Genomic DNA, 21,364 nt, shown 5'->3' with positions numbered 1-21,364 from the left:
ATTAACTTGTAATTTGTTTTATGAGAGTTAAATATTACTGAGCAAAACACCAGAATGTTTTGAAAGGAAAACCGTTGGATTACTTCCCAAATTTCGTTTGCGATTGAAATATGGCAATTTTTGCACCACGAAAGATTTTTTAAAGTGGTAAAATAGCTTCAAAACATAAATTTATGCCAAAATAAAAAAAATTCTGAAAACTTAGAAATTTTAATTATCAGTTTAGTAAGATACTCAAACATTGCACTTTTATTCAATAAAAAATGCTGTCAAAAAAGTTTACTAATTTATTTTTTTTTCCAATGCAGATAAAATGAAAATGAAAAACTTCTTAATTAACTCATTAAAATATTTCGGTATGAATTCTTCTTTACGTTTGATAAGAGAAAATTTATTAAAAATCGATCTAAATTAAATCTTCCTTATCTAATCATTTGAAGTTTAATAATTTACTTAAAATATTCCAGGAACGAAAACAAGTGCAAAGAACTTCACCATTAATGAAAAAGAGATTAGAAGAACAAATAAAAATTAAGTTCTATTTTGCATGAACAAAAAAATAAAATTAAAAAATTAATTTGAATTTTGACATCTTGAATTCAAATTATGTTTCTCGCAATCACGAGTGTGTGTATGTAGGCGTGTGTGTTTGTGTGTGGGGGTATGTGTTTGTGTGCACGGGTTATGTGTATGTGTGTGTAGGCATGTGTGTTTGTGTCTGTGTGGGAGGGGTATGTGTATGTGTGTGTAGGCATATGTGTTTGTGTCTGTGTGCAGGCATGAATGTGTGGGTAGTTGTGTGTATGTGTGTGTACGTTTTTGTGTGTGTATGTGTTTGTGTGCGTGTGTGTGTGTAGTTGTGTATGTATGCGCGTGTGTGTAGGACATGGATGCAACCTGGAAACGGCTATCGCTAGAGGTGCAGCATCGTGAGGAGCCCGTCGACGGTGGTGGTGCGGAGGGTGGCGGTGGGAAAAATCAAAGGAACGTCAAAAATATTCAAGTGAGAACAATAAGCAATCGTGATTGCTCAAAAAAAAAAAAAAAAAAACCCGCAGATGATAATTTGTAGTGGCAAAGATGCAGTTTGTCTTTACATCATCAACAGTGTGGTTTCTATGAGCTACGCAACGGCGATGGACAGTAGGGTGGATCGAAAAAAACGAAATTTTGAATCTTAATTTGGAATGTCTGCCAAAAGCTGTGCATGTGTAAGTACAAAACACATGTAAAATATTATCAAGTTTGAACACTTCTTTGAGGGTCCTACCAAGGCTTGAATTTCTCCAAAAATAGAAAAAAAGGTCAATTTTCCAAAAATTTATATGAAAATACTAGTGCTTAAAATTTTTGTTGTAATACGGTTAAAATGCTTCCTTTGAACACTCTTTTCATGTATCTTCCCAATTATTTACAGTCTTTGCACCATTACGTTCGCACATAAGCCGTTAAGTTTCGCGAAATTAACCAAAAACTGATTTTTTAAAGCTTTTTTGCACATTGCAATATTTTTTCTTTTAAAGTCAAGTTTTCTTTTTTACAACGCCTGTACAGAATGCAATTTTAAACGGAAGAGAATTTAAACTTTATGACATTAACAGCCCAGAATCCAATAAAACGAAATGACTGTATTTCGAGTTCCATTCTACCTTTTCCATCTGCCGAGTCACATGTATTAAGTATAAATGTATTATTCATTTTACATTAGAATTAAACTATCAAAATGGTTTAGTTGTATTAACTAAAAAAACATAGAGAGAAGTGCATTGGTTACAAAGAATGTATATTTACTTACACACAGTCGCTCTGACAGATAAACATCAATATTTCACAAAATGAGGGACTTGGAAAGTATCAGTTAGTTAAAGCCACATAAAATAGTCAGTTCGTCACATCCATTCATGAAACCTCTTTGAAATCATTTTTTGATTCAAACGATTACATGATATTTCGAGGTTTTATTTTTGCCCATATGAAGCCATCTTTTGCCGATTGACTAATCACAAACAAAGAAGCTTCTGTCACCATATTAGCACAGCGTTCCATCACCTGCGTGTGACAGGGGAACTAAACGAACGCAAAATCGGCGTTGGTGTTTTCAATCTATTGTTGAAGACTTTCATTAGATATGCCAGCTAAAATAGGAGAGGGGTGGCAGTTATTGCACATTCTTGCCGGTTGATAACATCATAGTAATCTGATGCATTAAAGTTAATCTTTGAATTATAGAATTTTCTTATTTCTTCATGAACAGAAGCCACTTGTCTGTCCTTCAAAATCTTCGCAAACCCAGTTCTCTCACGTACTTTCGTTCATCAGTGATCACTGTTGAGAGAATTTTTTCTGGATGGCAAAAATAGGCATTTCGTTGAATGACAGGATCAATATTTTTAACAGATTTTCACTTACGTAACGAGATGCTGTAAAAACACTGATGAGGAACAGCAAAGTTTTGTTTCAATTTCAGAAGAAGAAAAATTTTCAACGGCTCTACTCCCGCCATCAGACTCATCAACATCTTTTGGTGTTGATGCCACTTCAAAAGTGGAACAAATGAGGCTCTCTCTGCCAACGCTATCAACAGTGTACTACCAGTACAGCATTTCTGACAGATATGCGATGTGCTGCAGCAATTGCTTCAGAAACATTACAGGATTTTGGTTCTGTGTCAAATAATTATCGCTCTAAAGTCGTTGATAGGAATAAAATTCTAACACAGCGACAGAAGTGTCGCAAAATCACAGACGAAGTAATTGCTTCTCTTCAAAATCTGCAAACTAGAAGTGAAAGGGTTTGAAAAGTACATTTTTCGATAGCAGAAAAGACAAAACTATGACAAAAAGAAATGCTTGGAGACACATACCATAGAAGAACCATAAGCGAGGAATCCATGGTTGAAAAATCAAATTCTCTTTATTTGGGTCATGTGACGCCAATTTCTGGGACGGGGAAACATGTCGCGACAGCAATGTGATTTTTGAACCGAAAATTTGTTTACGCCTTAAGGATCTTTTAGTTTTTGGCTGTGATGGCATGGCCACGAATACCAGAAAAAAGAACGGTGCAATTGCGGCCATAGAGAATAAAATTGGACACCCTGTTCCATGATTAATCTGCGAACTGCATGCGAGTAGCCTTTGCGTCACCTGTTCACCTTACTTGATGGTGAAACTTCTGGTCCATGTGAATTTTGCAGAACCAATAGGTAAATTGCTAGACAGGTGCGACAATTTACTACTGGTTTAGTTTGAAGCAATTACGCTCCTTGTCCTAGGTGATGAGCTGTTAATGTAATGAAGAATAATTTCATTTCCATTTAAAACTGCATTTTGCACAGTCATTGCAAAAAGAAAAAAAAAAGGACTTTAAAAGAAAAAAATATTGCGATGTACAAAAAATGCTTTAAAAAAGTCAGTTTTTGGAAATTTCATGAAATTTTACGCGTGCTAACTTGTGTGCGAACCTAATATTACAAAGAATGTAAATAATTTTGAAGATACATGAAAAGCGTGTTAAAAGAAAACATTTTAATGGTATTAGAACAAAAATTTTGAACCTTATTATTTTTATAAAAATTTTGGAAAATTGACCTTTTTTTCCTATTTTTGGAGAAATTCAAGATTTGGTAGGACCCTCATGGAGTTGTTCAAACTTAATAATATTTTACATGTGTATTCATCTTACACATGCACAGCTTTTGGTGGGTATTCCAAATTAAGATTCGAAATTTAATTTTTTTCGATCCACCCTAATGGACAGCATGGCTCGCTTTTTTAGACCACAAAGCAAAAAAGAAAAAAAAAATCAAATGCAGAACTTATTTAGCGATTTTGATAGCTTGAAAATGTTATAATGCTTTAAAATAAGCTTTAACACCAGGTAAGAAGGCTGCGTCTTCAATCACGTCTGGGTCACCAATTATTGCCGCAAACTTGAGCATATTGATAATGATTCAGAAAAAAATGTGAAGAAATCCGTTTTATTTTTCTCGCATTGAGAATTTATTTTGTAAACATCATTTTGCGCGCGTTAATTCTACTTAAAATAAAATTAATTAGTTAAAATTGTTACTTAAACCTTTTTTTCCTACGAACGCTTATAAAGAATACCATGTATTCCCACGAAAGTAATTACAGCTGAAATAAAATTTTAATCATTTTTAAACAATTAATGCTGCAAACAATAAATTTAACTCTGTTCCTCATTCCCGCCTAAACATTTCCTTAAAACGTATAACACCAGTTTGTATAATACAAGTTTAGAAGTTATTTTGGAAAAACAAGTAAAAGGATCAATTGTATTCCATTATAGTTCCAGTCTTGTTGTCAATTTACACAAAACGTGTTAAAGAAATAGTATTTTGAACTTGGCGTTAGAAAAGCATTTCATCACTCTGAATCCACTTAAGAGATTAATTATTTTATTCATACTTTTTAATTTGTTGCTGTGAGTTTTGAAATAAAAATAATTAATCTACCTCGAAACATTGTAGTACACATATTATGTAGTACACATATTGTGCACATATTATGACTAATAACATAATAATGATATATTAAAGCTCCTATCATAATGGTTTTTGAAAAGGTAAAAATTTAAGCGTTGTTTTACCTTTAAAAAAAAAACCGTGCTGCAGTACGGTGGGTGGCCAAATTATTAGGACACTTCTCAAATTCTCTTAGTTTCAAGTTTAGGCTCATTTCTTGAAGAAATAAACCACTAAGCACATTTGTTTCATTCTAAATTGCTAATGGTATCATTATTATTGTTTTTTAGAAGTGGCAACACTACCAGTCTCCGTCATTTCGCAAATATTTGAGGTTATTTCCGTCTCTAATGAGAAAGTCGTGATGAGTTGTCGTGAGGTTATATTAAGTATCCTAGAGATATTTCTTCGAAATTTAGGTGTCTGCTATAGTTAATACGTAATTAACACTAATTGATAAAGCAATGTTACTACAGTTTGCGATTAAATTTCAATATTTGATTTCTATTGTTGTTTGATATTGTCAAAACTTTTTTAAGAATGGACAAGGCTTCAAGCATGTCTCCTAGAAAGTGTTAAGAAATACAAGCATTACTAATTCCCTCCACACATACCCAAAGAGTTATTGCAAGTATAACAGGTGTTTTAGGTCAATAGTTGGACATATCAAAAGTAAAATTGCCCAAAACATTCCACTGGAAGTGGATCACTTAGAAAAATGTGGTAGAAAACACATCATCAATGCTCGTACCGGCCACAGATAGTAATATTTCCCTTAAAAATTGCAAAAGGAGTGTAGTCGGCCTTACTTTATGAAGGAACAGGGCATTGAAGTTTCCACTAGGACTATCTAGAGGTGATTAGTCGAAGAGTAAAAAAAAACCACACCGCACCGAAGCTGAAAAAAAGCTTATACAGTGGGCAAAAAAAAAAAAAAAAAAAAAGAAAGTTGAGGACTGGAATCGTGTAAGTATGATTTGTAAGTAGTGCTATTAAGAAATAATGTTATTATTTTGATTAGTTTAGTGTTTTATAGGCACGCTTTTTCGACGAGTCCACTTTAGCATTTTGGTCGAAAAAAATTTCTTTTACCAGTGCTCCCCAGGTGGCGTGTGACGCCACCTGAGGGAGTATTCTATCAAGAATGTTTTTAGAGAGTGTTAAATATCCGAATAAACACACACCCCTGATTTTACGGTTGGTACAAGGAGCAGTGATGGGTTTCCTGTCACATTTGTCTACGCGATCTGCTTTCAGTGACTTGTTTTGGTCAATTTTTAGCATTTTTAGTGTCTACTGTAGCCTACTCCGATTCCAAACAAATCCTCTATATTACAACCTGGCTGACATGCCTTCTCGTTCGCCTTGTAGCCAAGAACCGAATGTGTTAAGTACTTGCGCGGTCTGGTGATTAGTGTACGATCTGGTTAGTAATTTCCTACTCCAGGGGCAGTGTTATGATCTCTCCCGCTGGCAATTTATGTCGGACACTAACCGTTGAAAATTTAAATTTTCATCTCTTCAACCATTACGAACTTAATTTCCGAGGTATCACATTGCATAAGCACCACGCCATTTAACGTCGAATAATCAGTTTTAGTTTCGCTACACTATAGCAAGCTTTTCAATCTTAAGCAAAAAAATATTTAAAAACATATTTCTTCAAAAATCTCAACGTCACTTTAGGCAGAACTATCTATACTCTTTTTCCCCCTATTCTGATAATTCATTAAACACTTTTGTAAGGTTACGGTTAGAAAGTTAAAAAATATATTTCCTGTTGTCTTCCTAAGTTTAGGGAGATTATGTACAACGTTGCACTAAATTTGTGAAACAGTTTAATGCACTTGCTTTGTTTCGTTTTTATAGATAAATTAGATGATGCAGGGGAAATGTTTCAAGCTAGCATTTTTGTTTAGTTTTTGAAGCAGGAATATGTATGTACGATTATAATATGAATATAGTAATTTTAAAACATGGAAAAAACATTGTAAAGTAAGAGATCTGAAGTAAATCAAAATATTCGTACGAAAAAATGTAAAACAAATCGAGATATATTGCCGCTTTTTGTTACTTCCTTTTACAAAAAAGGAAGTAGTGTATTCGCGAAAAAAATTTCACTTAAAAATTGGCCTTAATTTCCATTTTGCTCAGCCCCAAATGAATGTTGAGTTTTTTTCGACCTGACCACACGAATATATATACCTAAGAACGTATAGACGCCCGAAATATCCATTTTGACGTTTCCCAAGTTAATAACAACGAGTTTTCTCGCGACGTCTGTATGTATGTATGTGCGGAGGTGCGTATGTGCATATGTATATCGCATAACTCAAGAACGGTATGTGCCAGACAGTTGAAATTTGTTACGTAGACTCCTAATGATGTCTAGTTGTGCACCTCCCTTTTTGGTTGCATTCGGGTGTTTCTAAAGGGGTCTTTTGCACCTTTTGGGGAGGGGGGAATTCATTGTTAATTTCGATCTAAACTCAAGTGGTGTTATAATTTGGAGGACACTTGGCGATTTATTGCCAGTCATTTGATCGCCAAGTTTTGTCGCCAACCTGGCGATTTTTATTTATTTATTTTTTTTAATCTGGTTTCAATGTGGCCATTGTTGTGGATATTTAGAGAGTTAACTCTTGAATCACATTGAAATTGAAATAATGGGGAAATAACTTTAAATAGGTGCAAAAGGAAGAGTCATGTGATGCACACATCAGCTCGTTGTAAAAGATATTCAATACATTAAATATATATATTTTTTTTCAGTTTTAAGTGACTCTCACTTTTTGACGAAACGCCAGACCTTCGATAAAATATTCCTTATACAATAGCAACGTAAATTTCTCAATATTAGTTTGAATCATGATACTTAAGTTTTCTTGATACATAAAAAAAATCAAAACTTATCACTTTTTATTAAGAAGTCCCTGAAAACGTTAAAAACATAAAGACGTTCTTATCTTAAGTATAAATAATGCTTTCAAAAAATTTTTAGTGACATAAACACGGCAATTTAAAACAAGCAGAGTAAAAGTATCATAACTACAAATAAACCAATGCAGGGAAATTATACTGTAGTAAAATTAAGAACAATAATAGATAAACATGTAGATGCAATATGTAAGAGTGCAGTTGAAGCAAAATGATCACTTACTTCTTTGTGGACATGAGGTATCTGGCAAAATTTTCATAGTAAGCTGGCTCCTGATAGCTGTCCAGAGAACTGTCTGCTAAGGAGAAACCCATATATGCAATCACAAATTAGACCTTACTTCTACTAGTGCAAAAAGACTAACACATTGCATACAAGTAACAACTGAATTATTTAGTGAAAACATGAATCAATGTTTAGCACTTAATAATATTGGTGTTTGCGGTGTAGCTAGTTAGACCGCTTCAGAAATTTAAGCCAATCGCGAATGCATGACATACAGATTCATATAATCTACAAAATATAAAATGGCTGCGGTGTTTTATGGAAAATTACTTGAAAAAAATACTTTTAAAAATCTGTATCCCAAGTAATTTTTATAAATAAATAAATACCTTTTTTTCGTTATTTTTAAATTATAATAGAGGGTTCCTTTTTTTTAATACAAAAAACAAGTATTACGAAGGAATTGCGAATAAATATCTAGCGTGAAAAGATGCTCTAAAACGACTAACAGAGCAATTAGCAGTCAAAAACTTTCGTTTTTCCCTACCACAGAAATATTTATTCAGAACAGTATTTTGGTGCACTTTCTTACATAAGCAATATTCATTTATGATACTGTTTTGCTACGCTTATGAAAATTAACAATATTTATTTTCAAACATAATTTTCCACAATACAACTATTTTAAATTAGCAAGATTTATTTATCACTAGCCTGCGTGCCCGGCGTTGCACGGGCTACTTAAAAAATGAAAGAGATGTCCAATTGATGGTTTTGTATTGGGCAGTTCTCAAAAGGTGGGAACAAAGACAGACTTCAACTTTGAAGCTTCAACACCAAATAACTTTCATTTTAATTAACTCTAAAAATTTTGAGGTAAATTATAATGCTGTATAGAGACAAGAATTGACATAAATTATGGAAAAAAAGCTCTTCAAATGCCCTTAAAAAAATATTTTCTTTGCTAAAAGGCACAATTTTGGACATACCAAAACGTTAACTGAGCAAATGTACCATTAAAAAAATTTTTTTTTTAATTATTTCCATACGTTTCAAAAAAAATTAAAGGTATGAATCTTACACTGAATAACTTTTTGTTAATATTTTACACAGATAACAAAAATAAAGATAGATTATTTACTTTGTAAACGATTTTAAAAAAACGTAACTTTGAAATTTGATGTATGTCCAAAAGTTGCGATCTTTAAAATGCTATTATTTGAGAACTAAGTATATGATGTTTTCGTTTTAAAGGTATTTATCGATCCTCAGAATCATTTTTTAATTGTTTAAAAGTGTTTTCATAAGCTTTTATGCAGTATCTTAGAAGAAAAATGATTTTTCTTAAACATACATGTGAGATGTCCAAATGGCGTTACGATCTTGATGCCGATAATTCTGTCCGTTTATTCATAATTTTTGATGATCCACTGTCTTCTAACCTCAATAAAAAAGGTTATTATAATGTTATCTTCTTTAATCCATTGGTATTTTGCATAATTAATACGTTACACATTGAACAATGCATAAATTACAGTAGTAACATGGCTTTCTATGATCGAACGAAAGCCATTTTGCGCTAACATCGCCAAGCAAACTTCCGCTGGCGACATTGGCGACAACACAGTATACGATACGCTCAAGGTTACCAGAGGGGGATTCCAGTTTTGGCGACGTTATCACCTGCGCTAGCAATTTTTTTCCCCGCCGCTTTTATTATTTTAGAATTTTTTTTTTCTTTCTTTTAAACATAATTTAACGATCTCGAAATAGAAATACGAATTTCTTTTTTCAATAATTTTTTTAGACATCGTTTTAATTCTTATGACATTAGAAAAAATATTCGTTATTAAAACTGATGTCATTTTTTACATTCTTTCTTAAAGCATATTTTGTTTACTTTTCCTTTAAAAATATATATGTCGTATTTATTTGTTTCTATTTTTATTCTTTATTTGTCCCAATAATTCAAACTACAAGTTTGTATAATTATTTCCATGAAGCTTTTTTCTACCTTTCATCAACTTCTTCAAAATCATTCCAAAACTTTATTATATGTAAAGAGCAGTATGTATAGCCATTCAAGTACTTCATTAATATCCTCTTTATCATTAAATTGCAAAATTCAAAAAGTAGTAAATAAAATTTTCATTGGAAAAGTTAAAAATCAGATTAACAGTTGTCAAAAATGGTGAAACTTACATTATGATGATGTCCAAAATCCGTTACCTACATGACAACAATGTCCAAAATCTGTTAGCTACAGATTGCTGATTTAATTTGCTAATTAACAATTTTTACAAATACCTGCTGTCTTTTCATGTTCATATATTGTGTTCTAGGTATGCATACTATAGAATAAAAGAAAAATTGATATCAAATTCGAAAATTTTTGAAATTGCTCAAAGTTAACTTTTTTGTTCCCACCTTTTGAGAACTGCCCTATTACTCTGACATCACTTTCTAATGCGCTAAGAAGTAAATAAATACGCGTAATGCAAGGTTTGTAAAACACCAGTAGAGCATATTTTTGTCAAAATTCTCATTAACGTTAATCATAGTTATCAATGATACAAGTTATGAGTATTTTCAATTAGCACAAAAGATGAAAATATATGCATTATCAACTATAATGTCTGGTCACTTTAAACTGAATTAAATCTGATAGACTATATCTGAAATATTTATGTACAATTACGATCATCTTTTTACATAAAATGACACACACATTTTGATTGATTATGTGAAACTAAAGCACCAAGACTAAATAAATACCAATAAGCATTAATTAAGTACAAAGTCATCAGATTCCAAGATAGCTTTAGTTAAAATCCTTAAAAACAATTTTTTTGTTCAACTCTCTTTCACTTAAAGAAATCCAAACAATCTTAATTTAACATGTTCTTTTAACGATACAAACTGTATTTCAAAAATAGAAACAGGAAAGAAAAAGAAAGTTATTGCAATTCGAAAACTCACCCATGTAACGGGAAAAAGTTCAACAAAATAAACATAATTAGTCGCACATCCTAAATGTATCAAAATATGAGGCCGGTGAATGATAAACTTACACTACAATCAATAAACATAGCTAAAGAAACAACTTTTATATGAGGAAAAGAGTTAAGAACGTTGAATGTAAAAAATAAAAAAAAAGGACAGACGATAAAATAAAGGCTATATCCGAATAGAGCAACCAATTTTAAACTAATTTGAAATGAAATTCTGGATGGAAACGTTGTTTTAAGATTTGGACAGCAGCCAAAAAAATCTCTTTTAAAACAATTATTAGAATTTTATTTGCTCATACGCAAAATGGCAACAGGAAAGAAATAAAAATTCCTGAATAACGTTATGTTAATTAACGTTTTAATTAATATCTCCGCTAATTAAAGTCGTACAATTACGAGATTGGTTCTATTGTTTTCTTTGGAAAATTTCGAATTGATCGGTATCTCGTTCGACTCTCGATTCGCAGCGGTTCTCGAGGAGATCGATCTTCAGACAGACAGACAGACGGACGCGAACAGATTTTAATATTATAGTGGATAACATCTTATTACTCTTATTAAAATAACAATATTAAAACTTAGAAAATGTTTTTTTTTTAAATAAACGTATCAAAATGTGAATATAGATCCAAAAAATGAGGGTAACAATCTGTTTTCTTTTTTACCGAAGATATACAAGAAAAAAAAACAAAGGGAAATTACAAGGCATACTTTTCACTAAACTAAAAAGTTGCAGAACACGTGCAAACAGAGAATCTTCTCATAGTCCATAGTTGACCAGAGTCCCAGTGAACATCAAAACAAATATCTAACTGAAACAATGAACTGTCCCGTTTGTAATGCGATGCGCAAATAACTTTTGTGAATAGGTTCGGTAAACAGGAACATGATCTTCACAAAGAAGGGGTAAGCACTAGGTAATGCGTTGACTAAATAATGGAATGCGTGTAAATATATCCGATGCTTATGTGGTGAAATCATAAGAAAATACACCATATAATTTTTTTTTATTGTTTTCAATCTGTTACACTTAAATATTTTTGTTGAATTTGTAAGTTCAATATTTTGTTGCCTTATAGTTTCAATTTCATTTGTTTGAGTCGTTTTTCTAAGAAACTTTAATAAAGTTCAAAAAAAAAATATTCCTGATAGTTTTCTTTTTGATCTATAGCACAAAAATTTAGTAAGTGGAAGAAACCCCAAGTAGCATTGTAAAGTTTTTTATGCAAAAAAATAACTATCAGATGGTGTTTCATTATGTGAAGAATCAAAAACGTTCTGGAAATATGGATTCATGTTTATAAACAAATCATTATATAATATTTAAACTCTACTATTATCTGTCAGATACTGTGACTAACTTTCACAGGCTTGAATTGTAGTTGCAAAATTAATCAAGGAAACTTATTTTGAGTCAACAAGCATTATCTATCAATTTCATAAAGATTTCTCATACATTTAGAAAGCTTAAGTCCTGAACTATTTAATGGATTCCGATATTTAATGCTAGAGAACAGCAAAGTATGCTTACATTAAGGAACTATTCTAAACCGAAATCTCTACACATCACCTTATGGATTATTTACGTTTTCAATTTCATAAAAGTTCCGAAATGGTGTGATTAGTCATAAATGATTCAAATTGAAATATGTCTTGATGTGTCCAACAATTGTAACCATGTGTCCAACATAAATAAATTATGAAAAATAAGGACAATTAATGCAGAACTTAAAAACCATACTCTAATCCTAAATAAATTAATTTTGGAAATGGTAAGCAATTAATTAATTTAAAGTAAAGTTTTTTTATAATAAAGTACCACAAATCAACCTTACTGAATAATGCAGGCATTATCTGTAAGATTAATCTCTCCAAATATTTTTTCAAAAATATAAATCTAGCAAAAACCGCATTTTCTAAAAGAACACTACATGCCTAAAAACAGCACTACTTGAGTTTGTAGATTCATTATCCATTTCTTTAATAAGGCAAATGGTTCATACTTAATGTCTGATATGAGAAATAACTTGCTACTAGTTTAAAAGTTGTCTTACTAGTTAAAAACTACGCAATTATGAGTTTCAACGTAGCAAAGACAGCCGCGATTAGTTTTTTTTCCCATTATCTTAATTAGTCCATAAAGATATTATATATGGATTCTCTCTCTCTCTAATACCTTTACCCATATTATTTTCTTGCAAAGTAGTTATTCACTGAATCAGTTTTAACTGGAAATATCTTCTCTATAGAACCGTTTTCAGTTCGTAAATAACTTTTTGAAGTAAGACGAATTTTTTGCTCAATATTTAAAAACCATTACTTAGTGATAGCAATCTACGGTATATCGGTGGAAATAGGAAATAATTTCAGAAACAATGTGGTATGTTGATTTTTGAGCTTAAAATATAATTTTCCAATTGCAAGGAATATTTTTTTAAAGCACAATGTTTTGAACTTATAGACCTTAAGTAGCAACCTCAATAAACTTTGCTATGAATAGTGCTTTGTTGACAGCATCAACACTGCTGCCAATCGTTCAAAAGTTTAATCCTTCTTAAAAATTTAAATGCTTTTTATAGTCCTGTAATGTGTGTTTGGTAGACTAACCAGTAAGAGAAGAATTACACTAGTAAATGAACAGCTTGTAATTAAAAAAAAAGTTTGGAAAAATTGAATAGATGACAATGTTGTGTCTTTTTACTGGTTGGGGATGATCCATTCACTAAGTTAATGCACTTTCCTTTTTCATTACACACCTACAGTTGTTGGTGCAACTTCAAACGACCTGAATTAAAACTGCCCAAGTTATCCTAATTTTGAAATGACAATTATACATATTTGAGGCAGTGAGAAGCAAAGGAATGTAAGTGGCGAAATTAACATTTTGGATATAACCAGTACAAATTGTAGGTGAATCTCTCCTCTGTCTTGGGGCAAATATATAATACTATTGTCCTTGGTAGGTGATGTTATACAGCATCATTTTGGGAAACTTTTCAATGAAAACCTACCTTGGACCTTAGCTTTAAATGCCTTTTACTCAAAACTTGATAATGTCTGCTTACATCCCTTTGCTTCTCATGCCTCATATTTCGATTAAAAATTTTACTGTCCTATGCGAAATGTTAGTTTTTGAGAGTGCTACGAATTTTTCAAAATGATATTGTTCTTAAGTGTTTACTCACTATTAGGTTCACCCTATGATTGTTCTTTCATTTTTTGTAATTTGTGCCGAAGCACATCAGATTGTGCGGATTTAAAACAGTTCTCACTAAAGTAAGAATTTTCCTTCTTAGGTTTAAAGTTGTTTAAGGACTTAATGAACAGAGACTTATGGAGAGATTTCGAGTTTTTATGGTAGCAGGATCAATGCCGTGCTTAAGATTACAGGTATGTGGGATTTCCACAGCGATTTCATGATCTAATTTTAGCTGAAATATTGCGAAGAATTATGTGAACAAACATTTGTTTTGGTAAATGTTTGTTAGTAAAATATATAAACGTATACCTCTGACGTAGAATATAAGCTTTGTTTTAGAATGTTAATTTGACATTAAGATTAAGATTCTGATGTCTTAATAGCATAAAAAATCTAGCTTATAATTTATCTTTATTTCATAATTTATAAAACAAACTTGAATTTAGAGGACATAATGAGGCAGTGAGAAGCATAGTAATTTAAGTGCCAAAATTTAAGTTTTCGAGATAACCTGCACAAATGGATGGAGAACCTCTTCTCTGCGTTGGTACAAGATACAGTTGTGGTAATCCTGGTAGGTTCTGATATACAGTATGATTTAGAAAAAGAAAGAAAAAAAAACAATGAAAGTCTACCTACAATCTGAACTTCAAATAAGGTTTCCACGAACGTTACAAATTCCTACTTATATCCCTCTGCTTCTTCTTGCAACATATATATCCTATAGCAGTCCTCAAAGGTCTAACAGTCACACAGTGAGATATTGACATATCATAAGGATTTGAACAGCCATAACTAAAATATCAGCTATGGCATAGTAGCTAGTGTTTGCCATGGCATATATTCCAATAATGTTTAGTGGTTTGAAATTAACTACAAGTAGCAGGTACCCTCCATAATCCTTAAAGGCACTAAAGGAAGCAAATTAAAGGGCGCATTGTCTATTTTTACAATTAAAATATAGACTTACTATGTGAGAAAATGTACTTTTGATCAATGAATTACAGTTTTGATAGTACTTTCAAAAACGTTTACTAAATATACACTGTCGAATTAAGCAGCTACTTACCATGCATTAGATAAGCGTCTGCCACGAAAACGTAGCAAAGGAGAAGCACGGTGACAACCAGTGGTTTAAGAAAATATTTCATTTTTGTCGCTTCTTTGTTGCCAACTAAGGAATTCGTATATAAAAGAACCTGTAAAAAGAAAATTAAATCAACATTAGTTAGGTTAGATTTAGAGTTAAAAAATGTTTTCTGCAATAATTCAGATCAATTTCGTTTTCTGTAAAAGAAATTAAGATAGCTTGGCTCTAACGTTTTACACAATTGTGTTTTTTATTTAAATCATATAGTAACCCTTCTTTTCTGGTAGTGTTTTTAAGAATTTTCGATTTATACCTAACCTCCTCAATGTAACGAAATTTGACCCACTGTAGGTTTGGTTCTAGTATATAAAAAGCTATTAAAGTTATTCTGAAATAATTACAAGTGTAATGAAATGCTATTACAAGGTACCGGAATTAAAGAAGTACCACACATTTGTTCAATGATAAAATATAGCAAAACAATCTGAACGAAATTTGCTAAATTAGTTTTTTTTTTTTATTATTGAATCTGTAAAGATTCTGTTAGTTAAATAATGTTACAGACAAATTTCCTTTTCAAAGCAATTCTTTCCAAGGTTACATGCATCATACCTTCTGAAAAAAGGATAGAAACTTCATCTCTGTTGCATTTAATGGTTCAACCAATATAGTGCAAGAAACTTAATTTGAATGAAAACTTTACTGAAAATTTGATTTGCTAGCTGTTTGGAACTCTTTGAAATTATCATGAACAAAAACCAACATCATTTGAGACGTTAAAATATTTTAATCTGGTTTTTTATCTGAAGACAAGATTAATCTTCGTTTTTTTTTCTTCTTGGCTGTTTTCCGAATATTTTGTGAATGTTTCTTTATCTTTTTAATGCTGTGCATTTTTCTGTTTAAAACTTTGAGAAGGATATCTGAAAAAAATCATTGCATTAATTCTTACTTTATTATCTTTACCAGTTCTAAGTCATTCATTTTTTTTAAATTTTCGTAAAAAATGTGTTTCAGTTACAAGAAAAATACTAGCTAATAAACTGAGGAAAGTAACTGGTTTAATGTCTTCATTAGCTTATTGACTTAAAAGAAATGTTCACCCATGTTTAGCTTGATACGAATAATGCAGAAACAGAAAACGTTTAAAATATACATCCATATTATTTTTTTAAAATACTTTTAGAAATTGTATACCACTTTGCGCACTGTTTATTTTTATATTTTGCTTTGATTTTGATGGGTGATATAATCTCCTAAAGACAACTTTTTGTTAGTGGGATTAATATAATGTTCTTTTAAAGTTCAAAAAGCTATGGTTTTTCTAGAAAAACCATAACCATAAGAAATTTAAAATAATTTGATATACCGTCAATAAAACCACGATGTTAAATTATTAGCAATATGACTAGAAAAAAAAAACTTCTGTATATATGATAACATTTATATTTTAAAATATACTTCCTAAATTTTCAGAAGTCAATCGAAATTTATGCAGCACATCAGTTACATTTTCAACATTTCTAAGCTTTCAATGTATCTATTTTACCTTATGCTACCCCCGTTCAAATCGAAATTCCAAATCTTCTGGGAAGTTTTGCTTCTCGTAATGCAACAAGTTGAAAATCTCCACGGTCGTTACGTAGGGTTCATAACTTCCGGAGTGATAACGAACTACGATGCTAGGAGAAATTTTAGGTTCCTCCTTAAATACAAAACGCACATAAAATCTTGTCTCGTGCCATAAAAGGACAGAAATTCCTCGCTTTTACGTTTCTAATAATAAAACAGCCTAAATATTTTAGTCTTTAATGGTTGGCAGTTTATAAGGTGGGTTTGATGGTGCCGTCTAGGTACTTAATTCACAAAATTTATGAGACGCTGTAAATTCTACACTTAACAGAAGTTGCAAAAGGTGAACTGGAAATAAACGTTCAGAAATTCTTCTTAAATATTCTTTATATTTAGCTTGAAAAGTTAGAGAATATTTCGATGCTGCAACTGGTTACTTTTAAATCGAGGAATGTTAACTAACTTCACAAAATAAATGTACTTTAAAAGTAGTGAAACGGTTTGAATAAAGACAATAATGCGGATGGATATTATACTTTAGGTAAACAAATAAAATAGGCATTGGTTAAGTTTTTTTTATTTTGTAACACAAGCTTATTTGTCAAAACTTTTGTTTCAAAAAATTAGGATCTATCATTATTCTCTTCTTATCATTTGTCATACTTCTCTTCCCTTTCTTCACTTATTAGAAAATAAAAACTCAAAATTCGCTTATTAAAATTTCAACGAAGATGCTACTTAATCAACTGTCAAAAATGTGTAAAATGCTCACTGAGAGCGACGAAATTTTTAATATAGTGTTGAATTACCTTTGGTTTTAAAAGCAAAAGCATTTTGTTCTAAAAAAGGAAAGGGTTATGATACTTGGTTAAAACTCAACACGTGTGTTCGGATATTTTTATTACGATTTATTTGTTATAATCAAGTATTTTCAGATACTTAGCGAAAATGATCATGTGTACTGTTGTACTATGTGTGCAAATTAAAAAACCGCATCTTAGATTTAAAATTTGAATTAGATGAATGATGCATAAGTAGATAGTTTTATGCTATAAAATGCTACATAAAATCAATATACTATATCATTAAACTCAGTGAAATGTATGACACAGCTTTAGCCGAGTTTAACTGTTATCGAAATAGCTCCGACATAATTATTAATTCAGAAAAGATTAAACCTTGCTTATTATCATTCAAATAGAAGTCACATTTCAAATGTTGGGAATTTTGAAATCGAAAGTTTTAACTATTGTTCTTTAAGTTATCAGAAGACTGTCTGGGAAAGTTATTTTTTGTATACTACTGATAAAACGATTCAGGATTGCACGAATTATAGTTTTCAGATTTGTATTCATAAACCAAAGTCAAATCGTAGTACGGATTAAATGAACATAATTCGTAGTATAATCTCAGGAACGAAAACTAGATCATAGGTGAAAACAAAGCAAATATTTTATACTTTAGCATTTTGTGACTTGGATAGCAAAATATATGTTGGCTGGTTTGTTCAAGAACTTTTTTTTCTAAACTTCTGAGCAAGCCGCAAAAAAGGATAAAAAGATCCATTCAAAAAATAACAAAGTAGTAAAAGGAAAAGAGTTTACTTTTTGGATCAGAGATCTTTACATTCTATAAAAAATTCTGCTTTTTTTAACAATGCTAGTGTCTGCATTGTTATAAGAAAACTTGATAGTAGTATTTTATTTGCATTTGAGAAAAATGTCGTAACTTAAAAAAAAAAAAAAAAAAAAAACAAGTAAAATAATAAACTTGCTTCGCTGATTTTATCCTACTGCGATATCTAACTTAATGTTAACAACTATAAAAAAATGTCTTAACTAGTTTTAGATTAAAAAAAAATAGTTTGAATTCTGCGGATATTTATAAAAAGTGCAATTTTAATTCAGTTTCATACAACTGGAAAACTGAATTGAAAGGGAGGAAAAGAAAGGGAAAGGTTCTTATAGGAAAAGGTAAATGATTTTGATGACGTAAATGTACCAAACTCCTCTCGTTAACCATAAGAAACATTCTTTAACTTTTACTTAACAAGTTAAATATTTTTGCATAGCAAAATCGTATAAATTTCTAATAAAACTGAAGCACGGCTGCCAAAGTCAAGAATAGAACTACTTTCCGAGCTTTCAAGTCACGTTTGAACCAGGCAGTTCTAGCCAGAAACGTCTTGAACACGCTCTACATGCTTGGAAAATAGTTATATAATCATTAACTCAACAGAACTCACGCGGTGTCCTTAGTCACCCCAGTCACTTAAAATCTTCTATTTTCGATGGTGCGATTATTATTGTGCAGCATCGACACATTTTTTTTTTTTTGCCTTTTTTTGTACATCTTTAGTGGGTTCTACAGGTGATTCCAGAAATGAAAAAGTTAAAAAAAACGCGTCTGCAGTAGACCCTCGTTTTACGCGGAGATTACGTTCCACGGAAATGCCGCGTAAATCGAAACCGCGTAAACTGAGACTTAATAAGTAGTGTTAAAATAGGGGTTAGGTTCCGTAGATAAAAGAACTACTTCATTCTAGTGATGACTAATTGTGTAATAAGTTTAATGTGTACTTATATCGATTTTTAAACACAGCATGTATAAAGAAAACTTAAATAATTTGATGTTTATAAAAAGGAGCTGGTTATGATAGTCTTTTGGCATTCATTAAGAAAGTTTCTCTGCAATTCTTTGCAGAGCGTTAACGCATCCATGACCACTTGCGTCATTTCCATGATAGAATGTTCCTTCACTTACAAATCAGAAAAATCATTTCTATTGTCTAGGAATGGTTCAAAATTTTCATTTGACGTTTTTGGTTGTGTGTCACCGATGTCGGTATCCTCGTTGGTTTTGGCCGCCTTTGTCACTCTTAAAAGCTCTTCTTCCAGTGAGTTCTGAACTGCGTGAGTTTAATAACTTTACTTTTGGAAAGAGCTTTCGAACCAATTACATAAAATGTCTCCGGTAACCCAAGCTCGGTTATTAGCACGCCAAAATGCAGTTTATTACGTGTAATCTGCAATATTTAGGAGTTTGGATTTCGAAAGAGGGGAAAATTTTATCTGTTTGCATCACCACATCCGTGTAAAACCAAAACTCATCTGCGTAAAATATCATAAAGATGTCAAATCTTAAACTGTGTATAATCGAAACCGCGTAAAATGAATGTCTACTGTATTTGAAATGTAGACAATGTTATTTATTCCAGTGTATATTTATGGCATATTTAATTAATTACAAAAAAACAACAATTTATCCGTTGTCCATCAACAATAACAGGTATATTATTCTTCACCATTTTTTTCTGTTAACATTTCCAGTACAAGCCATTTTATCGCATTGAACAAGGAAAATAAAATATCTTTCAAAATTACAACTATTTTCCCTACAAAAGTTTAAGCTACAATTTCGAAACTGAGTGCAACTCCATTATACTTTGAACATAAAAATAAATGATCCTAAAAATCCGAAATGTTTCTAAAAGACTTATAGTTTCACTTGTTTCAACGAAAATTGCTTCAAAAACACACATTTGTTATTTTAAAAGAAAGGAAATAATTCTACCGTCGTTTTCAAATAAGTAAGCTTGAGCTAAACATTTGCAAAATACTTTTGAATGAACCTAAATTGTGTTTTTCCCGCAACTAAATGAAGCTATGTTTCTTTCGAATATAGCTAGTCTTTTACTGCATGAAGTGTACATAATGCTAGTAGACATTTTTTTTGACCTCATTCGTTGGACAAAAAACAAACTTTTTTTTGTCACATTTTGCAATTAATGTGAGTAAAAAACCTATAATTTTTTTTATTCATGTTCAATATTTTTTTTAAAAATGCATGCTTCTCCCATTGATATGCTCAACTTCGGTTCTTCAAAACATTTTTTTTTTCTCATACTAAGTTATAAATAAGATATGCCTTTTTTTTTTCATGGACAAAATTGTTAAACACTGAGACTGTGTAAATACATGTAGATACATTATAGAAAATACTTTTTTATTTTGAAAAAATGTTTTCAAATATCCATATGGAAAAAAATGCGTTAATTTTTAAAGTTATACGTTGATCTACGTGGAGTACTTTTCTAACACAGAAACATCTTTAATGTATCAATTGCTAAATGCTGCTATGCAAAACAGTTTAAAATTAACTATTTTCATCATTACGGTTATCAATAAGTTAAATATTTTGTATTTAACTTATTGATATTCAAAGTTAAATATTTTATATTTAACGAACTGAACTATATTAAAATTGTAATATTTAGTATGTTAAATTTATCTTACCTTGAGAAATAACACAAAATTCATCATGCTTGAAATTTTCTTTTTTCGGAATAAAACTAATTTATAAAAAAGAAAGAAAGAGCAATAGAAGCCATCAAAATATTTTCCCGAAGAGGCTTTAAGCTATATCGTACAATCACGTAATATGATTTTTATCCCATTACTTTACACACGTAAAATTAAATTCATTTTTCTCTTTGCGTGTTATTTGCTCTGATAAATACCAGCGTTTATTTAAAATTTGAATAATAATGCGGAAAATACAACAAATGTATCCTTACCCTAATTTAAAAGTCATGATTACAAAATAAGATTGCGTTTAGCCCGAGAAAATATTTTCCCCATTACTTCCAAAACGAGTTTCCCATCATTTCAAACTTAAAGATCAATATTAGATTTCTTGAAAAATTACCTGTATTATCGTGCGAAAAATAGCTTAATTCTGAAAAAGTAAAAGAAAATCGAGGAAAAAAAAGATATTTTGAATCAGAAAAAAAAATGCTGTAAACGTCATCAATTTTTGTTATCAATTCTGGACATGATTTATA

The 21,364-nt window shown here is 30.9% G+C and overlaps 1 protein-coding gene across 2 annotated transcripts in view; it reads right to left on the bottom strand.

Annotated features, from left to right (window-relative positions):
* LOC129226058 (toxin Tbo-IT2-like) overlaps positions 1-21,364 on the bottom strand; it is a 113,007-nt gene that overhangs the window by 26,459 nt on the left and 65,184 nt on the right. Inside the window, exons 2-3 of one of the 2 annotated variants that reach the window (XM_054860638.1) lie at positions 14,929-15,058; positions 7,647-7,722 (exon numbers count right to left, since the gene is read on the bottom strand). In XM_054860638.1, coding sequence (XP_054716613.1) covers positions 7,647-7,722; positions 14,929-15,010 — 158 coding nt within the window. In that variant the 5' untranslated portion in view covers positions 15,011-15,058. The remainder of the gene's footprint in view (positions 1-7,646; positions 7,723-14,928; positions 15,059-21,364) is intronic. The other variant, XM_054860639.1, reaches the window with a different exon arrangement.

This window comes from Uloborus diversus, chromosome 7 (genome assembly GCF_026930045.1).
Source record: "Uloborus diversus isolate 005 chromosome 7, Udiv.v.3.1, whole genome shotgun sequence".
NCBI lineage: Eukaryota > Metazoa > Arthropoda > Arachnida > Araneae > Uloboridae > Uloborus > Uloborus diversus.
Note: the sequence above shows the minus strand (reverse complement) of the source record. Positions and strands in the feature narration are given on the sequence as shown.